Source organism: Podarcis pityusensis (assembly GCF_964106645.2).
Source record: "Podarcis pityusensis genome assembly, chromosome: 6".
Classification (NCBI taxonomy): Eukaryota; Metazoa; Chordata; class Lepidosauria; order Squamata; family Lacertidae; genus Podarcis; species Podarcis pityusensis.
Window position 1 is genome coordinate 45,002,501 of NC_138030.1, and position 19,124 is coordinate 45,021,624.

At 42.9% G+C, this 19,124-nt stretch overlaps 1 protein-coding gene across 1 annotated transcript; it reads left to right on the plus strand.

The window, feature by feature from the left end:
• The first annotated feature begins 11,903 nt into the window (after window positions 1–11,903).
• On the plus strand, window positions 11,904–17,902 carry LOC308479451 (small ribosomal subunit protein eS10). The gene is made up of 6 exons (XM_081010175.1): window positions 11,904–12,060; window positions 13,138–13,287; window positions 13,894–14,065; window positions 15,996–16,073; window positions 16,673–16,728; window positions 17,807–17,902. Exons 2-6 carry the CDS (start codon window positions 13,138–13,140, stop codon window positions 17,846–17,848), a joined length of 498 nt encoding a protein of 165 aa, XP_080866301.1. The 5' UTR covers window positions 11,904–12,060; the 3' UTR covers window positions 17,849–17,902.
• Window positions 17,903–19,124: the final 1,222 nt, after the last annotated feature.

Below are 19,124 nucleotides of genomic sequence, written 5' to 3' on the forward strand. Positions count from 1 at the left end.
AGAGGCACAAATACAAGATGGGGGACACCTGGCTTGAGAGCAGTACATGTGAAAAGGATCTAGGAGTCTTGGTTGACCACAAACTTGACATGAGCCAACAGTGTGACACGGCAGCTAAAAAAGCCAATGCAATTCTGGGCTGCATCAATAGGAGTATAGCATCTAGATCAAGGGAAGTAATAGTGCCACTGTATTCTGCTCTGGTCAGACCTCACCTGGAGTACTGTGTCCAGTTCTGGGCACCACAGTTCAAGAAGGACACTGACAAACTGGAACGTGTCCAGAGGAGGGCAACCAAAATGGTCAAAGGCCTGGAAACGATGCCTTATGAGGAACGGCTAAGAGAGCTGGGCATGTTTAGCCTGGAGAAGAGGAGGTTAAGGGGTGATATGATAGCCATGTTCAAATATATAAAAGGATGTCACATAGAGGAGGGAGAAAGGTTGTTTTCTGCTGCTCCAGAGAAGCGGACACGGAGCAATGGATCCAAAGTACAAGAAAGAAGATTCCACCTAAACATTAGGAAGAACTTCCTGACAGTAAGAGCTGTTCGACAGTGGAATTTGCTGCCAAGGAGTGTGGTGGAGTCTCCTTCTTTGGAGGTCTTTAAGCAGAGGCTTGACAACCATATGTCAGGAGTGCTCTGATGGTGTTTCCTGCTTGGCAGGGGGTTGGACTCGATGGCCCTTGTGGTCTCTTCCAACTCTATGATTCTATGATTCTATGATTCTATAATGGATAACTGCACAGTCTTCCTTGGAAGACTATGCTAGTGGAGACCTGGAAAACACCCTACTAGGCTAATCATTTCCCACTAATCTGTTTCCTCTCCTGCATGGCTGCCTTAGAAACAGCTGGCAGTGTAAAAAGGTATAAAGCTAAAACCAAGGAGACCCAGATAGATTCTGTAGAGCTTATGGATCAGCGCTTATCAGAGACAGAACAGCTGATCTTAAGATGGTGCCAGCTTTGTGTTTATGTTCCCGTCAGGGACAGCAAATCACAGTTGCAACCAAGATGGTACGCTAAATGTTGTTTGGCGTCTGCGTATTACAATGATAGACCTTCCAGATCACAGTCACACCATATTTCTATATCATGTGTTGAATATATTCTGGGTTTCAGTTTTATTTGTATAGTGCCATCAATGCCCATGTTGCAGCGTACACAAGAAATATGACATGACACATCTATAACAACTGTGTATAAGAACTCAGCTAGAGACTACCCAGCACCTCTCAGACACAACACATCCATCAACCTCATTCCTAGCCACCAGCTTTTGTATAATAAGTGATGCTTCTCTGTCTACCTGGATAGCATCTAATGAATCCTCTGGGCTTTGCTTATGCTGGGAGGGAGCTATTGAACTGAAGTGGTGAAATAAGAGCCATTGAGGGTAATTTGAACTGTTGGGAGGTGGAAATCACCCAAAACAAAAACCCTGCCATAACCAAAGGTGGATCCTTACACGACGTGGTGCTACCCCTTGTGAGAATGCCTCATGAGTGTCTGTGTCTTTTGTGAGCATGAATGGAATGACGGCAGCACAGCAATTAGAAACAAGACCTTATGCTGTTCTATGGTTCTCAACAGTCACCTGATGCCAGTTTGTCTCATGGGAACATTATAGGCCTAACACCCGCACCTTTAGATCAGCCTAGCAGATTGGCTGCTGGCATACTAAAAGCGACGTACAACCCTGCCAAGGCTGGCTCCATCCCAACAAATGTAGACTGATGCCGTGGACCACCTGGTTGATGGAACAGCCTGCTGTAATGTGAGTACAACCCCCCAGATGACACAATAAAGATGCTCTTAAGGGATGGGAGAATCCCTCATGGCCTACCTTTCTGGAGTGGTTGTAGAGACCATCAGATGCTGCCAGATAAGTGAGGTCCCAGTGCCCGTCAGGTTGATAACAGTCTGGCCTGCCTGGCTCACTTTCAGTTTAGGATGCCAGTTTGCCTGGCAAAGGAACTATACTGGATTCTTCCCTTTCTTTCTCTGCCTGTACACATTGGAAGGAAGGTCACAGCAGATGGGGAGGAGGGGGGTAAAGATCAGCCCAGAGATTAGAGAGGCATTTTTAGCCAGCCAATCGGTGGCCAGGCTGTGAGTAATGACTCGCTGACAGCACAAGGTGAAAACATTACTGCAGAGAAAGCAAAAAATAAGATCAGGGGGTGTAAGTGCTCTCCCTTTCCTGGGATCCCCCTATTTCCCATTCCCGCCCCCCCTTATATTTGCCTTTTTATCTAGCCTTTTGCAAATTTGTCCCTTTCTTCCACCTCCCATTTCCCCTTCTACTTCCCTCTACTCTTTCTCCTTTCTCCCCTTTCTCATTCTTGCTTCCTTGTTACTTCAGCAGTTCCCACCACCACCACCAGATTCTCAGAGCTAAAGCAGACCTGATTCCAATCACATATTTAGCCCCTGTGTGGGCTGAAAGGAATATTATCACAATGGGGGGGGGGGGGAGTAGCTGGGAAACTGTTTAACTAATGATTAAACAATTTATTTTTAAAAACGAATAGGGGTCATAAAACGGTACCCAACAAGACAGTTATAGTGAATGTGTGCTGAGCTTCAAAGAGCTACCAATCAAAGCATCTATGTCACACCCACTGGTATGGACAGAAGACAGCAGGATGTACACACAAAAGAGGCATGATAGGGAAGATGTGGCCCTCCAGCTGTTGCTGAACTCCAATTCCCATCATCCCTGGCCATTGGCTATGCTTGCTGGGGCTGACAGGAGTTTGGAGTCCAACAACACCTGGAGGAACACAGCTTCCCCAGAACTGCTCTAGATAATGTGGATAGCCAGTTGCAATTGTGCTTGTAGCTTACAGCTGAAGAGCAATGACTGGGGCTATGTCTGGAAGCAAGCATTGTGGCTCTGTTTGTTTCCTTTAAAAAAAAATGAACCATGTTTTGCCCATGTGCATTATACTGAAACAGCTTGTATAAAAATAACCTTAAAGTAAGGTTAGGAATCTGGGTAGCAGTAGATGCAAAGATGGATTCTGTAGTATAGGCTTTTAGAAAAGAACGTTGTAATTATTAAACAAAAGAAACTGAACTCCATTGACGAAAACCTGCTGTGAGAGAATCAGGCCACTAGTTTGCCCTCTTGTGGCGATGCGTTACACTTGATACAATCCAAACTGGAAAGGTATCATAGTGCTTTTATTAGGACAAACTAAAAATCACAAAGCAGTGATGCTTTATGGTCTGCAGTGGAACGTAAGAAAGGTAGTGTGACACTGCTTCTGTACATATCCCCCACCCCATCAACATTTCCGTCTGCAGTTTTTCTTTCTTGCTTGACACAGTCAGCCCAGAATAGTCCTGAACTCCAGGGAATATGTCTCGGGCTTTGACTGGCCAATATTTTCTTCTCATGCATACTACTGCTGCTGTAGATGTGGAATAATTGCACTGCAGCGAAAGGAATTTGTTATGTAACTGAAACAACAAAAACGTGTAACTTCCAAATGAAGGAAAGATGATTTCCTGAATCCAGGACAAATGGACTGAAGAAACAGCTTTTCTTCTAAACAATGCTATGGCATAATGTTAACATTTACTTACTGCCCCAAACATGGGCATATGTTATGGGGCCCAAGATTTATGGGAGGGGGCAGAAGCGAGCTTTCTGCGATGCAATTGGTCAGATTGTTAAGTATTATTTACTTGATTTGGAGGAGGGCAGCTGCCCCCTGGAAAGGTTCACATCACCTCAAAAATGTTTGCTTCTGACTTTGTTCTCTTTTGTCATGAGAAAATGGTTAAATTGCAAAAACCACCACACCAAACCAAATCAAATGACAGCCTGATATTTCCTGAGGCAAGTCAAAGCATTGACTAGGTGGGAGTTGAGGAGACTTGATCCTGATTTAATCAAAGGTAGAAAGGAGGTTTGCTCTATAACATTTCCTGCACTCTTTACAGTCACCCAACTAAGTTCCAAACGGGAACAAACTTACCGTACTTAACTTTTCAGATATAGCTTCTGACCTTGATGGAAATGACCTGCCTACTCTGCAGGAATGTCTTGCCATGACATCCACATTACTGCAGCCTTTCTGCATGAGAGCGGCTGGCTCATTTGCCATTAAAGACAAATGGCACCTGCCTCTCCACAGCTGCCTCTCCTTTTGACATGACGCTTGAGCAGTTCCTGTCTAGGCTGAAAGCAGTGGGGTTCTGTCTACCCAAGGGCCTTGTGTGCAGACAGAAGTCATCTCCTCCAAAACAATTTTGGGCAGAAAATGAACTCTGTGGGGTGTCCTGGAATCCAACCCACCCTACCTGTGTCCTTGCCTCAAAGGTCACTTCCAGACAATCTCTTTGTTGTGTCTTCCTCCTCAATCTATTTGTTTTTGGGGAGGTTGAATGATGCTGGCTATTTAGTTAAAGCATTTATTCTGATTTGTTTGCAAGGAGGTTATGCAATAGTGCATGAAGCATTTGCTATCCTAATCCTGCACTTCCCAGTGCATTTTCCTGTCACTTTGGAGGTGGGGGTGGAGGAAGAAGGTTTGTTGCACAAGAAAACCAAAATTAACCCAAATTGCACAATCTGAATTTGACAGTATGCGATTGAATGCCACCCCAAAATAGAGACAATCTGGAAGTTCCCTGAGGCAAAGTAAGGGCACTTGCAGATGTGGCTCCCAGCAGTAATGATAGTGCTGAATCAGGAAGCGCAACTGGAAGTACCTCAAAAAATGGTCGCTTCTATATATAGCATTTTGCAGGGATCAGCATTCTGAATCAGATTACGAGACAGACAACCCACATTGAAAGTTCCAGCTCCTGTGCTGATTGCTCTTAGTCCAGATGGCCTGGCAGGATCAGCTCAGACAGCAAGAGTAAAAGCAGACGGAATAATGATGGCAGTTCTAAATTCCTTCAGTAACTGCATAGCCAGTGGAAGCCCTAGAGAATACTCCCCACTGTGGAAGTTTAGAGGTACAGTACCACCACTATGTGAGGCATTACAGTAGCTTCATATACCGTATGTCTGAACTTGCAACAGTTGGCTTAGGGACTGGCCTTGGGCATGCTTGTGAGTGACTACTAGTATTCTGACTCAGAGCGCTGCTTATCCACACAACACAATGCTGGGACATGCCATAAATGTGCATTTCTAAAGTAGTCTGGGAGTTTGGGAAGGAACCATAGCTCAATGGTAAAGTATATAATTTGCATGCAGGAGACCCCAGGTTCAATTCCTGGCATGCCCAGGTAGGGCTGGGAGAGACCCGTGTTTAAAATCTCTGCTGCCAGCTCTGTGTAGGCTATCCTGAGCTAGATGGATGAATAGTGTGACTCAGAATAAAGCAGTTTACTGTATTCCTATGCTCAGAAGCACCAGCAAAGCCCTTGCATCAGCTGATTGGTGGGGTCTGAAAAGGGCAGCACATAGAGCTATCATGCAAGCTGATCATCCATCCAGGCAGAATTGGGTCACCTGACATCACAATGACAGGTGTGTAACACTACCCACTCGTCAACCTTGGCTTGTGTGGCTAGGTGGGGGTGGGGATAAGGATTTTGCCCACCAGTTGGATCCAGTTCCCTATACGCGATTATCCATTGGATAATGAAGATCCTTGCAAAGGTGAACATATTTGCAGGGAAAGGGGGATGTACATGTATGGCAACACCACATGCATTTTATCCAGAGGAAGCAAAAGAGGAGGAGGAAGGATTCACTGTAATAATTCTTTTTTTTTTAAATGATATTTATTAACATTTCAAAAAATACAAGAATTACACAAAAACAAAAAGTAAAAATACAAAAAAATAGGAAATACAAAATACAGAAAAAGAGTAAAAGACACTTAAAAAGAAAAAAAGAAAAGAAAAAGGAAAATGGATCAATCTTTCCATAACTTACATTCATATCCTTGTTTCCCTGACCTCCTCATACCTCCCTTTTTTGTATTCCAGTTCAATTAGTTAAGTCAGCAATTTCTTTCCCTCTTTGTTTTCTCATAATTCTTTAGCTTAATATACTATAACTTTAAATTTTCATCTGTTATCAGTCCTTTTTTACCTACACCTTTATAACATTACTGCTTAAACCACCTAGCTTCATTCTAACATCATTCTAACATTCATTAATTTTACAATATTTCTGTAAATAGTCTTTTAATTTCTTCCAATCTTCTTCCACCGACTCTTCTCCCTGGTCTCGGATTCTGCCAGTCATTTCCGCCAACACTGAAATAATTCTAGATGGGTGTAGGTGAATATATGAAACAAGGAAAAGTAAAAGAAGGAGCGCCCGACAGGACACAGATCTAAATGCGGTATGCAGCCTTAGTCTGTGATGTTAATTTCTTCCTTTTACATTAGCATGGAGTATATAAATGGGGGTTGGGATTCCCACACATGCCCTCTGGCATTGATTTGAGATGTTACAGACACCCTTTCCTTCAGACCTTGCATCTAGTAAGTGGCTCTGTGTTGGTTGGTTTACGTACGCACCAGAAACAAGAGCATAGTTATTTGAGCTGGGACAGCATTGACAGTCCTCTGGGGAACCTCTCTCTCACTGTCTACTCAGCCAAAGCTGACTGCTACCCTTCTCCTGTATTATTCATTCTCCTTTACACAGTTCCTGATTGGTGGCATAGATGCAATGTGATATGTTAAACTGGTACATGGCTGTGATGAAACTAGGCTGGTGTAGAGGAGCTCCATCTCTCCACTGCTCTGACTCAGACTTTTAGAAGGAGTTGCTTTTAAAAGGGAAGGAACACGAAGAGTAACTTTTAAGCAGACCCACACCATACATTTAAAGCACATTCAATGCACATTTAAAGCACATGACTTCCCCCAGAGAATCCTGGGAAATGTACCCCTCACAGAACGACAGCTCCCACCACCCTTAACAGACTTCTCGGGATTATTTGGGGAAAGTGGGCTTTTTTGTCCAATCAGAAGGCTGAGTTGGATGTCAGGTAGAGCCACATGATGCTTGATTTGATCAGCAAGAAAATCTGCTGGTTTCCCTGTTCTCCTGGAAAGGTTGAGGAGTGGAAGCCAAAGACTATATCACTTAATCTGAAAGGTTCAGTGGCTTCTATTTAATATCTAGGGTTGCTAAGTAAAGGTAAAGGGACCCCTGACCGTTAGGTCCAGTCGTGACCGACTCTGGGGTTGCGGCGCTCATCTCGCTTTATTGGCCGAGGGAGCTGGTGTACAGCTTCCAGTTCATGTGGCCAGCATGACTAAGCCACTTCTGGCGAACCAGAGCAGTGCACGGAAACGCCATTTACCTTCCCGCTGGAGCAGTACCTATTTATCTAATTGCACTTTGACGTGCTTTCGAACTGCTAGGTTGGCAGGAGCAGGGACCGAGCAATGGGAGCTCACCCCATCACGGGGATTCGAACAGCCGACCTTCTGATCGGCAAGTCCTAGGCTCTGTGTTTTAACCCACAGCGCCCCCCCCCGCATCCCTAGGGTTGCTACCTCCCCCCAACACAGGTCTATCGCTCTTAAGAGCTACACAACAGACAGAAATGAGCAGGCACAGTTTTCGAAAGAGTGCAGAGGTGCTGGTATGTGGAAGAAGATTGGCTCATATGTGCAAAACTATAATGAATAATGTTTTCAAGGCTTGGAAGGGCTCTTGTGAAGATACAGCTCTATGAATGCCATCCTCCAACTGAAGGGTGCTTTAGGTAGACTCTGATAACTCCCACCCTTAGGACCATATTATTTATTTCATTTCATTTATGAAATGCCTCTGGTGAAGCAACCTGAAGCAATTAACAACAAAAACATGTAAATTACAATTTCTAGTCTGATGCAGATAAAGACTGGGATAAAAATGTCCACTTAAGAATGCTTGTTGGAAGAGGAAGGTGTTAAACAGTCACCAAAATGCTAATAGAGATGGTGCCTGTCTAATATTCCATGGGAGGAAGTTCCAAATGGCAGGTGCTGCTACACTAAAAGTCTGATTCCTACATTGTACGGGGCAGACCTATTGCTCGGATGGCATCTGCAGGAGCACCTCTTTGATATAGAAAGGTGATACAGACTTTTAGGCAGCCTACTCCTGAGCTGTGAAGGCTTTTTACATTAGCACTAGTACCTTGAACTTAGGCTGGCAGCTCACTGGCAGCCAGAGCAATTATTTTAACAGTAGAGTTACATGATTGTGATATTCTGTGCCAACAGTCAAGCCATTGTATTTGACACTGGCTACATCTTCTGTGACGCGGGTGGTGCTGTGGGTTAAACCACAGAGCCTAGGACTTGCTGATCAGAAGGTCGGCGGTTCAAATCCCCACGACGGGGTGAGCTCCTGTTGCTCGGTCCCTGCTTCTGCCAACCTAGCAGTTCGAAAGCATGTCGGGAAGGTAAACAGCATTTACGTGTGCTGCTCTGGTTCGCCAGAAGCGGCTTAGTCATGCTGGCCACATGACCTGTACACCGGCTCCCTTGGCCAATAAAGCGAGATGAGCGCCGCAACCCCAGAGTCGGCCATGACTGGACCTCTAATGGTCAGGGGTCCCTTTACCTTTTACCTTTACATCTTTTGGGCCAACCAGAAGATTTGGAGATGTTCGCAATCAAAGCTGGTAGAAGGCACTCCTAGTTACTGGGCTCACCTAGGCCTCTAGTAACAGGGATGGATCAATTAGCATCCCTAAACTATGAACCTCCTCTTTCAGAGGGAGTATGACCCCCTTCCAAAGCAAGTGATTGACCAATTATCCAGAATTGGGTACTGCTCACCCACAATTCCTGTGGCTTGCCAGAATTCAGAATCAGTTTGTTGGCCCTCATTCAGCCACTGGCCTACGGCTTGAATGGCTTCTCCTAATTCAAGTGTTACACAGAAATAAATCTGGATATCATCATAATCATACTGATGACACCTTGCACAAAATCTTCTAATGACAGCGCCCAATGATTTCATATACATGTTACATAACATTGAGGAAAGGATGGCGTCCTGTGGCATCCCACAGCACAGCTGCAGGGGCCAAAAAGAAAATACTCTGTGATATTCTTTGAAACCAAGATGATTCACACTTTTTTAAAAGCATGCTTTTAAACCAGTCACTTTCATTTTGAAGAAAAAGCAGTCAGCGGGCCCTGATCCAGAATGTGTGCCTGAACTAGATCAGGACCCTGCACCAATTTCCCTTCCTTAGCTTGTTCTATTTGCAGTAAACATCTGTACAGTGGTACCTCGGGTTACAGACGCTTCAGGTTACAGACTCCGCTAACCCAGAAATAATACCTCAGGTTAAGAACTTTGCTTCAGGATGAGAACAGAAATTGTGCTCTGGCGGCGCGGTGGCAGCAGGAGGCCCCATTAGCTAAAGTGGTGCCTCAGGTTAATAACAGTTTCAGGTTAAGAACGGACTTCCGGAACGAATTAAGTACTTAACCCGAGGTACCACTGCATTTTTATCCATTGCATTTCTTAATAACAATGAGAAAAAAAGAAGTACTCAGTGACTATTTTAGCTCTGTGACGCATGACACAAGTGTGAGAGTGGACCAGTAGAAAGAGGGAGGATACTGTATTTTGTTTCTACATCACTTTCTAAGAATCATTTAAGGCCCGCCTTGGTGAAAATTTCAGGAACCTAGTTTATTTTAATAATTACACTGCCCCCTTCTGGTCTTCTGTGGGCAGGACCATAGTTTATGAAAGTTTCCCATACCCCAGAGGGAGAAAAGGAACTTTTGTTTAATCTTTACACATAGAAAAACATTTTCACACATATTTATTTCCTTGGTAACTGTATTTGAACAATCACACCAAACAGTTTCACCAGGGCATCTCCATAAGAACTCAGTTAGGAAGTCAAATATTTTCAAGGGAGTAAAGAGAGCCAAGGTCAACTGGTTACCGGCTGTAGGTGGGAAACCTGTTCTTCATTGCACACAGCTACCCCTTCATGGATCACTGCCTTGCCGTGGCGAAGGGGCTTGAATAACTCAGAGAAGCTTTGAGCTATGCCGTGCAGGGCCACCCGAGAGGGACAGGTCATAGTGGAGAGTTTTGACCAAACGTGATCCACCTGGAGCAGGAACCGGCAAGCCACTCCAGTATCCCTGCCAAGAAAACAACAGGCATATAAAAGTTATGACGCTGGAAGATGAGCCCCTCAGGTCGGAAGGCGTCCAACATGCTACTGAGGAAGAGCGGAGGACAAGTACAAGTAGATTCAGAGCTGATGAAGTGGCTGGGCCAAAGCCGAAAGGACGCTCAGTTGCAGATATGCCTGGAAGCGAAAGGAAAGTCCAATGCTGTAAAGAAAAATATTGCATAGGAACCTGGAATGTAAGAACGTTGACCCTTGTAGGGCTGCAGGGTCTCATGCAGCTGTACAGCCATAGACGCTGCATAAACCCCCTTGAAGACAATTTTTTGTTGCATTCTGTGTTTACTTGCGCAGCCCAATTTTCTGCATGCCCTGCATCCTGCATTTCCCCCTTGTGTAATATAGCACAGCAACCCTTCCATTACTTCTTTATTTAAACGATTTATAGCCCACTTTTTAAGCACATGCTTCAAAAAGCATCTCATAACATAAATGCAAATACAAAGCCAAACACAATAAAAAACCATTTAAAATATGACTAACCCTAAAATCCATTGCCAAACAATGAAACTGTAGCAATAAAAATTCAGATGGCTTCAGCCTAGCAGCCATTTATGACCCAAGTTTTATTTATTTTATTTATTTAATAAATTGACACCCCACCCTTGCTCCCAAAGCCACTCAGTTTAGCCCATCAAGAGCGCCATGGGAAAAGTAGGTCTTCAAAGCTCACTGACAGGATATAAGGGATAAGGCTTCTGAGCAGACTCTCTGATGTAGATTTTGAGGTACAGGTAGCCTGGCATTATTAAATGACATTTAATGATGATGATGATAATCTAGGGTTGCCATATGTCTGGAATTTCCCAGACATTGCCGGGATTCAGCCGTCGGAAACAGTGCCTGGGCGGAAAACACTTAAATGTCTGGGAAAATACAGACGTATGGCAACCCATGTAGGAAGTGTAGATTTTTGCGAATTTACTTAAAAATAGCTCAAAAACTTCTCTTTCCCTCTCTTGTGTCTGGATTTTCACTTTTTGAAATATGGCAATCCTAGGCCAGTGGTGAGAAACCTACCGGTTATTTCTGAGGGCCACACTCCATTCCCAAGGGCCACATACCAGTGGTGTTGTTGGGGTCAGAGGCAAAGGTGTCCTGAGGGCCTCCACCTCTGGTGTAGGTGGTCCTTTAGCTAAATCAAATTGCTAGGGGCTTTAAAGGACACATCCAGAACTTTGAATTGGGCCTGGAAATGTGCTGGCAACCAGTGCAACTGACCAATATAGGTGTAGCATGCTTTGACCACCTGGCACCCGTCAGGAATGGGAGGGTGGAGGGTTAATCTTGTGCCAGTTACGAGTTTCTGATCGGTCTTGAAAGGCAGCCCCTCGCAAGAGTGCAACTGCAGGAGCCCAACTGGAAGACGTCAGTGTATGAATGCAACGTTGTAATTAATTTGCCGCACGAATATATCAATATAGAAAAGGTCTCAGCAGCACCCAGATTCCAAGCACAAAATTGATTCAAGCCCCAGTACTTCCTTACTCCCAAGACTGCTTTAATGCAGCAAATGCTAGGCTTAGCCGTATTTTGCTTGGTAATGTATGAAATAAAGAAGTGTACACAAAAGGTTAATTAGAGACATCATTACTTATTACAGTTTTGGGTCTCCATTGTATATTTATGGTTTTTTTAAAAAAAGAACTTTCACAAGAAAATAAAGTAACATACATCAGAGACAGCTATAATTACAGCTTCCCTGAGTAGCGATTAGACTAGTATTTCTAATCAGACGCTTTCCCTATTTCCGGGTCCACAATAGTTGAGCAGGGACATAGAGAACAGAACTCTCGGGCAGCGCAGTAGCCACCTCTTTAAACGCAAGGGTCCTTCTAAGAGAGGAAGTGCTCGCACTGCGCATGCTCCTTCCTTTCCAGCGTTCGAGCCTCTTGCCGCCGCCACGGTAAGGCCTTGCTCCGGCCGCCGCATCTTCCTCGCATCGCCTCCATCCTGCGCCTGGTCGGCCCGGCTCCTCACTTTGCTACGCCTGGGCGCCTTGCTCTTCCTCCCTGCCCGGCTCGTTTTGGCCGGAGGGGAGTCGGAGATGGAAAACGGGGCATGGATGCGGGGCGGGGATTGGGTGCCCGGCTGGAAGGCGGCAGTTTGTTAAGCCAGGCCGCGGCTCCTCTAGAGTTGAAGTAGGAGTGCGTGTGGGCTTGGGAGACTTAACACTAGCTTAGCCCTCGCGCCCGTCTCCCTCGAGCACGTGCATGGTATATAATAAGCCGATCGTAAAATTGAAGTTGTGTGTCCGTGAACGTGTTCTGCAAAGAAGCAAAGCAGGGAGTGGTGAGAGGTCGTTTTAGGGCTTTAAATGAAGACAGCTAGGCTAATGATAAAAATGGGGGCTTTGCTAGGGAAGCTTTTATTTGAAACTATCTTAATAGCCTGATACTATATGCATAGTTATTTGGCAGAAAGTCACATTGAGTTGAATGGGGTAAATAAGTGTACAGTATCTAAGATTACAGCTTTCAAGTCAAAAGTTCTCACTATCGTCAAACTTGATGCTTGCTGTAATGGTTAGTGGAGGCTGCATTGAGCACTGGTTGTTTATATGGAACTTGCTTTTCTGAGTATTCTGCACGGATGTTGCCAGAGAAAGTCAGTGCAAAGGGTCCCATGTTCAATTCATATCAATAATTTAAATAATCGGGTGGTAGATGATGAATAGAGAGGATACTTTCTGATGAATAGGGTTACTTCCTGAGACACTTAAGAGATGATGCTACAGGGCTAAATGGACAAAGTCTGATTTGGTATAAGGCAGGTCTTGTCTAGCATTGCTTAAAATTGAGGTATACAACATTTTAATGTAAGCTTAATATGCACATACTCTTCAGCTTCCAACAGAGCAGTAAAATAATGTGCTGGGTTACTTTGTACCATTTTCTTGAGAACGTGTCTGTGTGTGTGTGTGTGTGAACTCTGAACTAAAAAAGGGGCGGCTCTTTAAAATTGAATCTATATTTTCCTACAGATGTTGATGCCTAAAAAAAACCGCATTGCCATCTACGAACTCCTTTTTAAGGAGGGAGTGATGGTAGCTAAGAAAGATGTTCATATGCCTAAACACCCAGAACTGGCAGACAAAAATGTGCCCAACCTCCATGTCATGAAAGCAATGCAGGTAAGGCACTGGCTTTCAACTGGTATGTTGCACCCTGACGTTAAGTGAGTTGCACCAGTGGTAGCATAGCCAACATTTTCTGAATGTTGTTCATCTTTAAAAAAATAACTCTAACCATTCCAGGTCAAGGCTTCTGTGCTTCTAATAGTTGCATAGAAGAAGTGAGTGCAGGAAGTGCAACTTTCACCTCCCTGAAAGATCTTTGCAGTAAATAATTTTAAATTGGGTCCTGGGTTGCCAATTGGAATTAAGAGTGAGTTCTGGATCTGAAAAGGTTGAAAGCTAGGCTAGTAAGGTAGGGAACCCTAAAGGTGCCTAACAGTTTTATTAACATAGTGGTAGGAAGAAAGGGAGTACCAAATACTTGCCATATTTTACAGAACACTTACATAAACATCTGCAATCTCATTATACAACATAATCCATCTTTTAAAACTGGTTCCCCTCTCCCCATCCCTAACGATGAGCTTCCTCTGGCCTTTGCCACTAATGTTTGCATGTAGAGTTCAAGATGTAGAAAGTTGTTAGTGTTAATTAACGTTATTAAGAATTGCTGTGAACAAATAAGTATTAACGATAATTATAACTAGACTTATATCTTCTTAGTCGCTGAAATCTCGTGGTTATGTGAAGGAGCAGTTTGCATGGAGGCATTTCTACTGGTATTTGACCAATGAGGGCATCCAGTACTTGAGGGACTATCTCCATCTGCCGCCTGAAATTGTGCCTGCCACCTTGCGTCGCAGTCGTCCTGAAACTGGACGACCCCGGCCAAAAGGTAAGCTTTAATTTACATTACTTGCTTGGATTTGCTGTTGACATAGCGTCCAGAATTGCTTTCCTTGGATGAAGCATTTTGGCAAAAGCACTTGGATTTGTGAACGTGATTCTCACAAAGTCCTCTAGATCTGAAGACTAGGACACAAACATTTAAGTATTTCTGCTGGGATGTGCCTTCAACTATGTGAATGCACCGTTACGGAAGGACAAGTGTCTGATAGGCTGCAGGTACTATGAGTTCAACTTGTACAAATTACTAGGCCATTGACTTTAGGAATCAGAATAGTTGAGTTGGAAGGGACCCCAAAGGCCATCTAATCCAATCCCCTGCAATGCAGGAACAGAACAGTTTATTGCATTCATTTGTATTTTGCTAACTAAGGCTCCTTACCACTATTCATTTCTACATCCAAGACAGCTATATTTTATTGGAGCTAAATTAAGGGAGCACAGTGTTAAGAAGCCTGACTTTGCCAAATTTATTTCAGGGCTGGAAATGGAGGTGTTTCATTATCCTTGTAGGTGTGAATCTATTGGAGACATTGTATCTTAGAAAACTCTACATTTTAATGAAATGTTTCTAGCTTAATTTACCTTTAGGTTGTCCAGGTGAATCAGTCCTAAAAAGTCTCTTTGGTCATATAAGCACGGTCATAAGAATGATACTGGTCAGACTGCTAACTTTTGTTTTGCCTTGAAGAGAAAATAATTTAAACTTGCCACATCAAGGCCATGTACAGTTTTGAACTGTGACACATTCAGCAGAGTTCTGTTTGAATTTATTTCCTATGGTTTTTACACATGCTTTGCAATCTCATGTTGACATATCGAATAAGCTTACAGGCAGTTGTATACAGTCGAACAGAATCTGTTCCGGAAGTCTGTTTGACTTCCAAAATGTTCAGAAACCAAAGCGCAGCTTCTGATTGGCTGCAGGAAGCTCCTGCAGCCAATCAGAAGCCGTGGAAGCCCTGTTTAACGTTTGGGTTCCAAAGAATGTTTGCAAACTGAACACTCCTGGATTTGCGGCGCCTGGGAGCCAAAACGTCTTAAGTACCAAGGCGTTCAGGATCCAAGGTACGACTTTACTTGATTAGGTGATTCTTACATATTTGATAGTGCATTCAGTTATTAGCGGAGTGTTGCTGCTATAGATTCGTCTGTCACAATAGCATAGGTCTCTTGGATCTGTTTTCAGGTTCATCCAGCTGTAAGCCCAACCATGTACAGAATTTTGATCATGACCGATACCCAATAGATGAAAATCTAGTCTGGTTTTAAATGTACAAGGGAGGCAGCTGCTTGGGATACAACAGCTATGTACTGCCTGCTTTATGACAAGTGGCTTTGTGTGTATCAACTTACCTTGCCAATAGAGAATTCACTGTAAGTTTAGCATTCAACGCTACCAGGAATTCAGGCCCACGGGTTGAAGGCAGTGACGGTTGCTCATTCCTCAAATAATGCTTAGATCATAGTGAAGGTGATTGTTCTGTTTTTATCCACCTTCTTTCTAGTACATCTCATTTCATTCTCAGTTGTAGCCTTAAAGTAGTGCATTGAGTTGCCAAATTGTGTTGCTCAAGTCTACTTGGTGAGTTGCATGTTTTGGTAGTTTGAAGCATAGACCTCCATTGAATTGAAAGACGATTTTCCCCCCAAAATGGTTAAAAGTGGTCCTAATGGTTTAGCTTTCAGCTGAACTGTTAGAAAAATAGCACTTTTCAAGGGAGAAATGTATTTGGTATTTTTGAAGTCCTTTACCTTGTAATAAAAATGTTCTATCAACACACTGGTACACAATGTGGTTAATAAATACTACTGACTTAATTTTAAATAATATATACGTTTTTGAAGAACAGCTTAAAACCCTATGACTGTTAAGCTGAAAGCTTCTTGATTGATTTGTCCTGTTTTTGCCTTTTCAGGTTTGGAGGGTGAGCGTCCTGCTCGCCTTACACGGGGAGAGGCTGACAGGGACACCTACAGACGCAGTGCTGCTCCTCGTAAGTGTTTAAAACAAGAGGTTAACTGGTCTCTGCCATTGTTTTCTTGTACATTTACCTAGCTTTTCATTTATTTAAAATGAGATAGTATTGAAGTTTGGAGGAAATACAGCACATATTGGCTAGCCTTGGGAGCCAGCCAAAACGTGGTTGCTGGTACCTAGGAACCTTCCCCTATTGGGAGTTGGACAGTCTCTGAATATGAGCGCATGAGCAACACAGCCCTAATCCTGGGCTTTTGCGATAATCCCTCCAGTTGTGCTTTGGAGTTGCGCTAAGATAAAAAGTGAAGTGTGACATAATGGTGCAATTCCCCTCTGCTTATATTCTAAACTGGTGGGAAGGTTGGCTGGGCTTGTCAAGCTTCCCAGAGTAGGAAAGGGATGCTGCCAGGGCAAGAGCATTTGTAGGGCAGGAATATTGTATTTATGCAATCAACTTGCATAAGTAAGGGTATGCCTAAATAATATCATGACTGTTATATCATTTAATATCATGACCGTTAGCATTCTGATGCTTTAAAAATGCTTTCAAAGATTATAGATACCTCTACGTGGTACTCCTTGTCTTGAATAACGTGGAGTGTTTTTTCTTCTCAGCTGGTGCTGACAAGAAGGCAGAGGCTGGAGCTGGGTCAGCTACTGAATTTCAGTTTGTAAGTATATATAGAATATTTAATTTTATGCAAATGATTAACATGTAAGCGCCTCTGACCAAAATCAGACACTTTCATATCTTCCTTGTTGAGTTGGCAACAGTATTGCAGGCACAATTACATGTATTTCAGGCTTCTGTTTATATTGCTGGGGTAATAATATGGATGGCAAATGCTAATAAAGCTATCTTCTGAGTCCAATAAGAATTCTAAAACAGCATAGGGTGATGATTATTAGGCAGCACAGACTCCAGGCAAACTGTAGTCATGGGCAGCTAGTCCCACATAATAACCCAGAAGCAGGCACATGTCCCCATTCCATTGAAAAATGCATCTGGCTAGTTTGGGGTCACCAATGCAGATAGAAATGGGGAGCCAAATATTCATGGGCAGTAAGTGCAGGTGTCTTCCCATGTGAGAATCTCTCTTGCTAGAGTTGCTGGATTAGACAATGGGGACAGCTGCTATTTTTGCAAATAACATATTTAATGAATAATAAAAGATAGCAAAATGTTGCCAGTGTAAATCTGGGATTAATATTGAGCTACCTAACGTTCTCCCAAGGTTTTTCATTTGTTGGTTTTTTACATTGTCACGTTGCACCTAGTAAACTCTTTATTTCCTGACCTAACACAATTTTATTTATGGCAAATTGATCCCTATGCAGTATGCATGCCCTGCCAGATAAATGCTGGTGTTTTTCAACTACTTGATAGCTTAAATGCATTGCTATGCAGTGTATTCACTTGTCCAATTTGGTGTAGAAATTTTGATAACACTTGACCTAGGCTCTCATTGACTAGAATAATTGAACTTGTGTCTGAGCTACAGCTTGCCTGCTTTTCACCTGCATGCTCTCCAGGCCTTCTGTATAGATAAGTGCCTTTGAATGGCCTTCTTGTTCATATAAATGATGTTTTGTTGCACTTTGGCCCCCATTTTGCCTATCTTAGAATTCAGGTAACTTCTGTTATTTTTAGCAGTGAGAAGAGGCAGTGATGAATCATGCCAGTGAATGAAATGTGTTGTAGTTGTGGGTGCACTGATAATGTTTTCTTTTTCTTTTTTTGATTTACAGAGAGGTGGCTTTGGGCGTGGACGTGGTCAACCACCTCAGTAGAAATCTATTGCTGTTTGGTTGCATCTTGTGTATAATAAATAGGTGAAAAATGCACTTTGTAGCTTTGAATCATTTAATTATGAAGCTTAATGGGTGAAATATTGCTTGTTTTAAAATGTGGAGGATAAACCCCAAAACATAATAGGAATGATGTGTAAGATGACATGTGGTATCTTGACTATTTACTTTAAAAGACAGATATCAAATCCTTGTGGCTCTTTCTAAGACTCCTAACTTGAAGAAAATGGGAAAGGATTTCTTGATGTCAGAGGGATGAAGCATTAATTGTTGGTATACTTATCTTCCTTATCTTATGGCCATTCTTCCCTGATTATGTTCCCCATCTAACTGGAGTCTCCATGTTATCCTCTTTGCCTCTAGATACAATCATCATTATCTTGCCTCCTGAAATTTGATTAAGTTGTGCAGAATGAATTGAAATTTTATATGCAATTTGTTCTGGCCTTAAATTTCAGGCTTGCATAGTTCACAACTTCGTGGATTGATGTGCCACTAGCAGTCAATGTAATCATAGTTGGGCATCATTGTCCCACAAAAAGTAAAAGCAGTCATTAACACTATTTCTTGCTTGACCTTGGTCCTGTTGGGGGGAAAATCATTAGAAAAAGTCAAACAATTTAATGGGACATACTTCTAGGTATGTTTTGTGCATAGGATTGCTGTATTGGCTTTATAGTTTTTTTAAAAGCTTTGATTAACAGGACAGGCTGCTATATTTAGCAAGCTTGTGATTCAATCAACCGAGCATAAAAAGCTTTGCTACAGTATTGGGATGTATTTGTAATTGGGGGTTGTTGGAAGTATAGTCTCTCCTGTCCCTGAGGCTTGGTTCCATCCATTAAACTCCACAAAGGCTCACAATCTCCACTTTACTGATGGAGAACTGAAACTGAGATAGTGGACCAAGCATTTGCCAGTAACAACCATTTGGAGAGAACTGGAAGAAAAAGTGAGCAGCGAATATATGAAACCTTTTCTATTTATGAATTAGAAGTGTAAGGTACTATAGAATGCAGTTCTTAAATAAGGTTGCCAAAGATCTAGGCAGTATATAGTTTCACCAGTTGATGCTGAACAATGTGAAAGTAGGGTATGATTTTTTATATATAAAATAAGTATAGCTGAGTTACGCCATTTAGCATGCCAACCATGTTTGCCTCTTACTATTTAATACCCATTTTACATAGAAGAGTGTTTGCTGTTGTAAAGCTGGAGGAAATTGGTCTAGTGTCCAATACAGTGGTACTTGTACTTG

Excerpts from the sequence above, each read along its gene's own strand:
- LOC308479451 (XM_081010175.1), top strand. The coding sequence starts at position 13,138 with ATGTTGATGCCTAAAAAAAACCGCATTGCCATCTACGAACTCCTTTTT. Across the intron at positions 14,066-15,995 it reads TGGACGACCCCGGCCAAAAG|GTTTGGAGGGTGAGCGTCCT; the intron begins GTAAGCTTTAAT and ends TTGCCTTTTCAG. Across the intron at positions 16,074-16,672 it reads CAGACGCAGTGCTGCTCCTC|CTGGTGCTGACAAGAAGGCA; the intron begins GTAAGTGTTTAA and ends TTTTCTTCTCAG.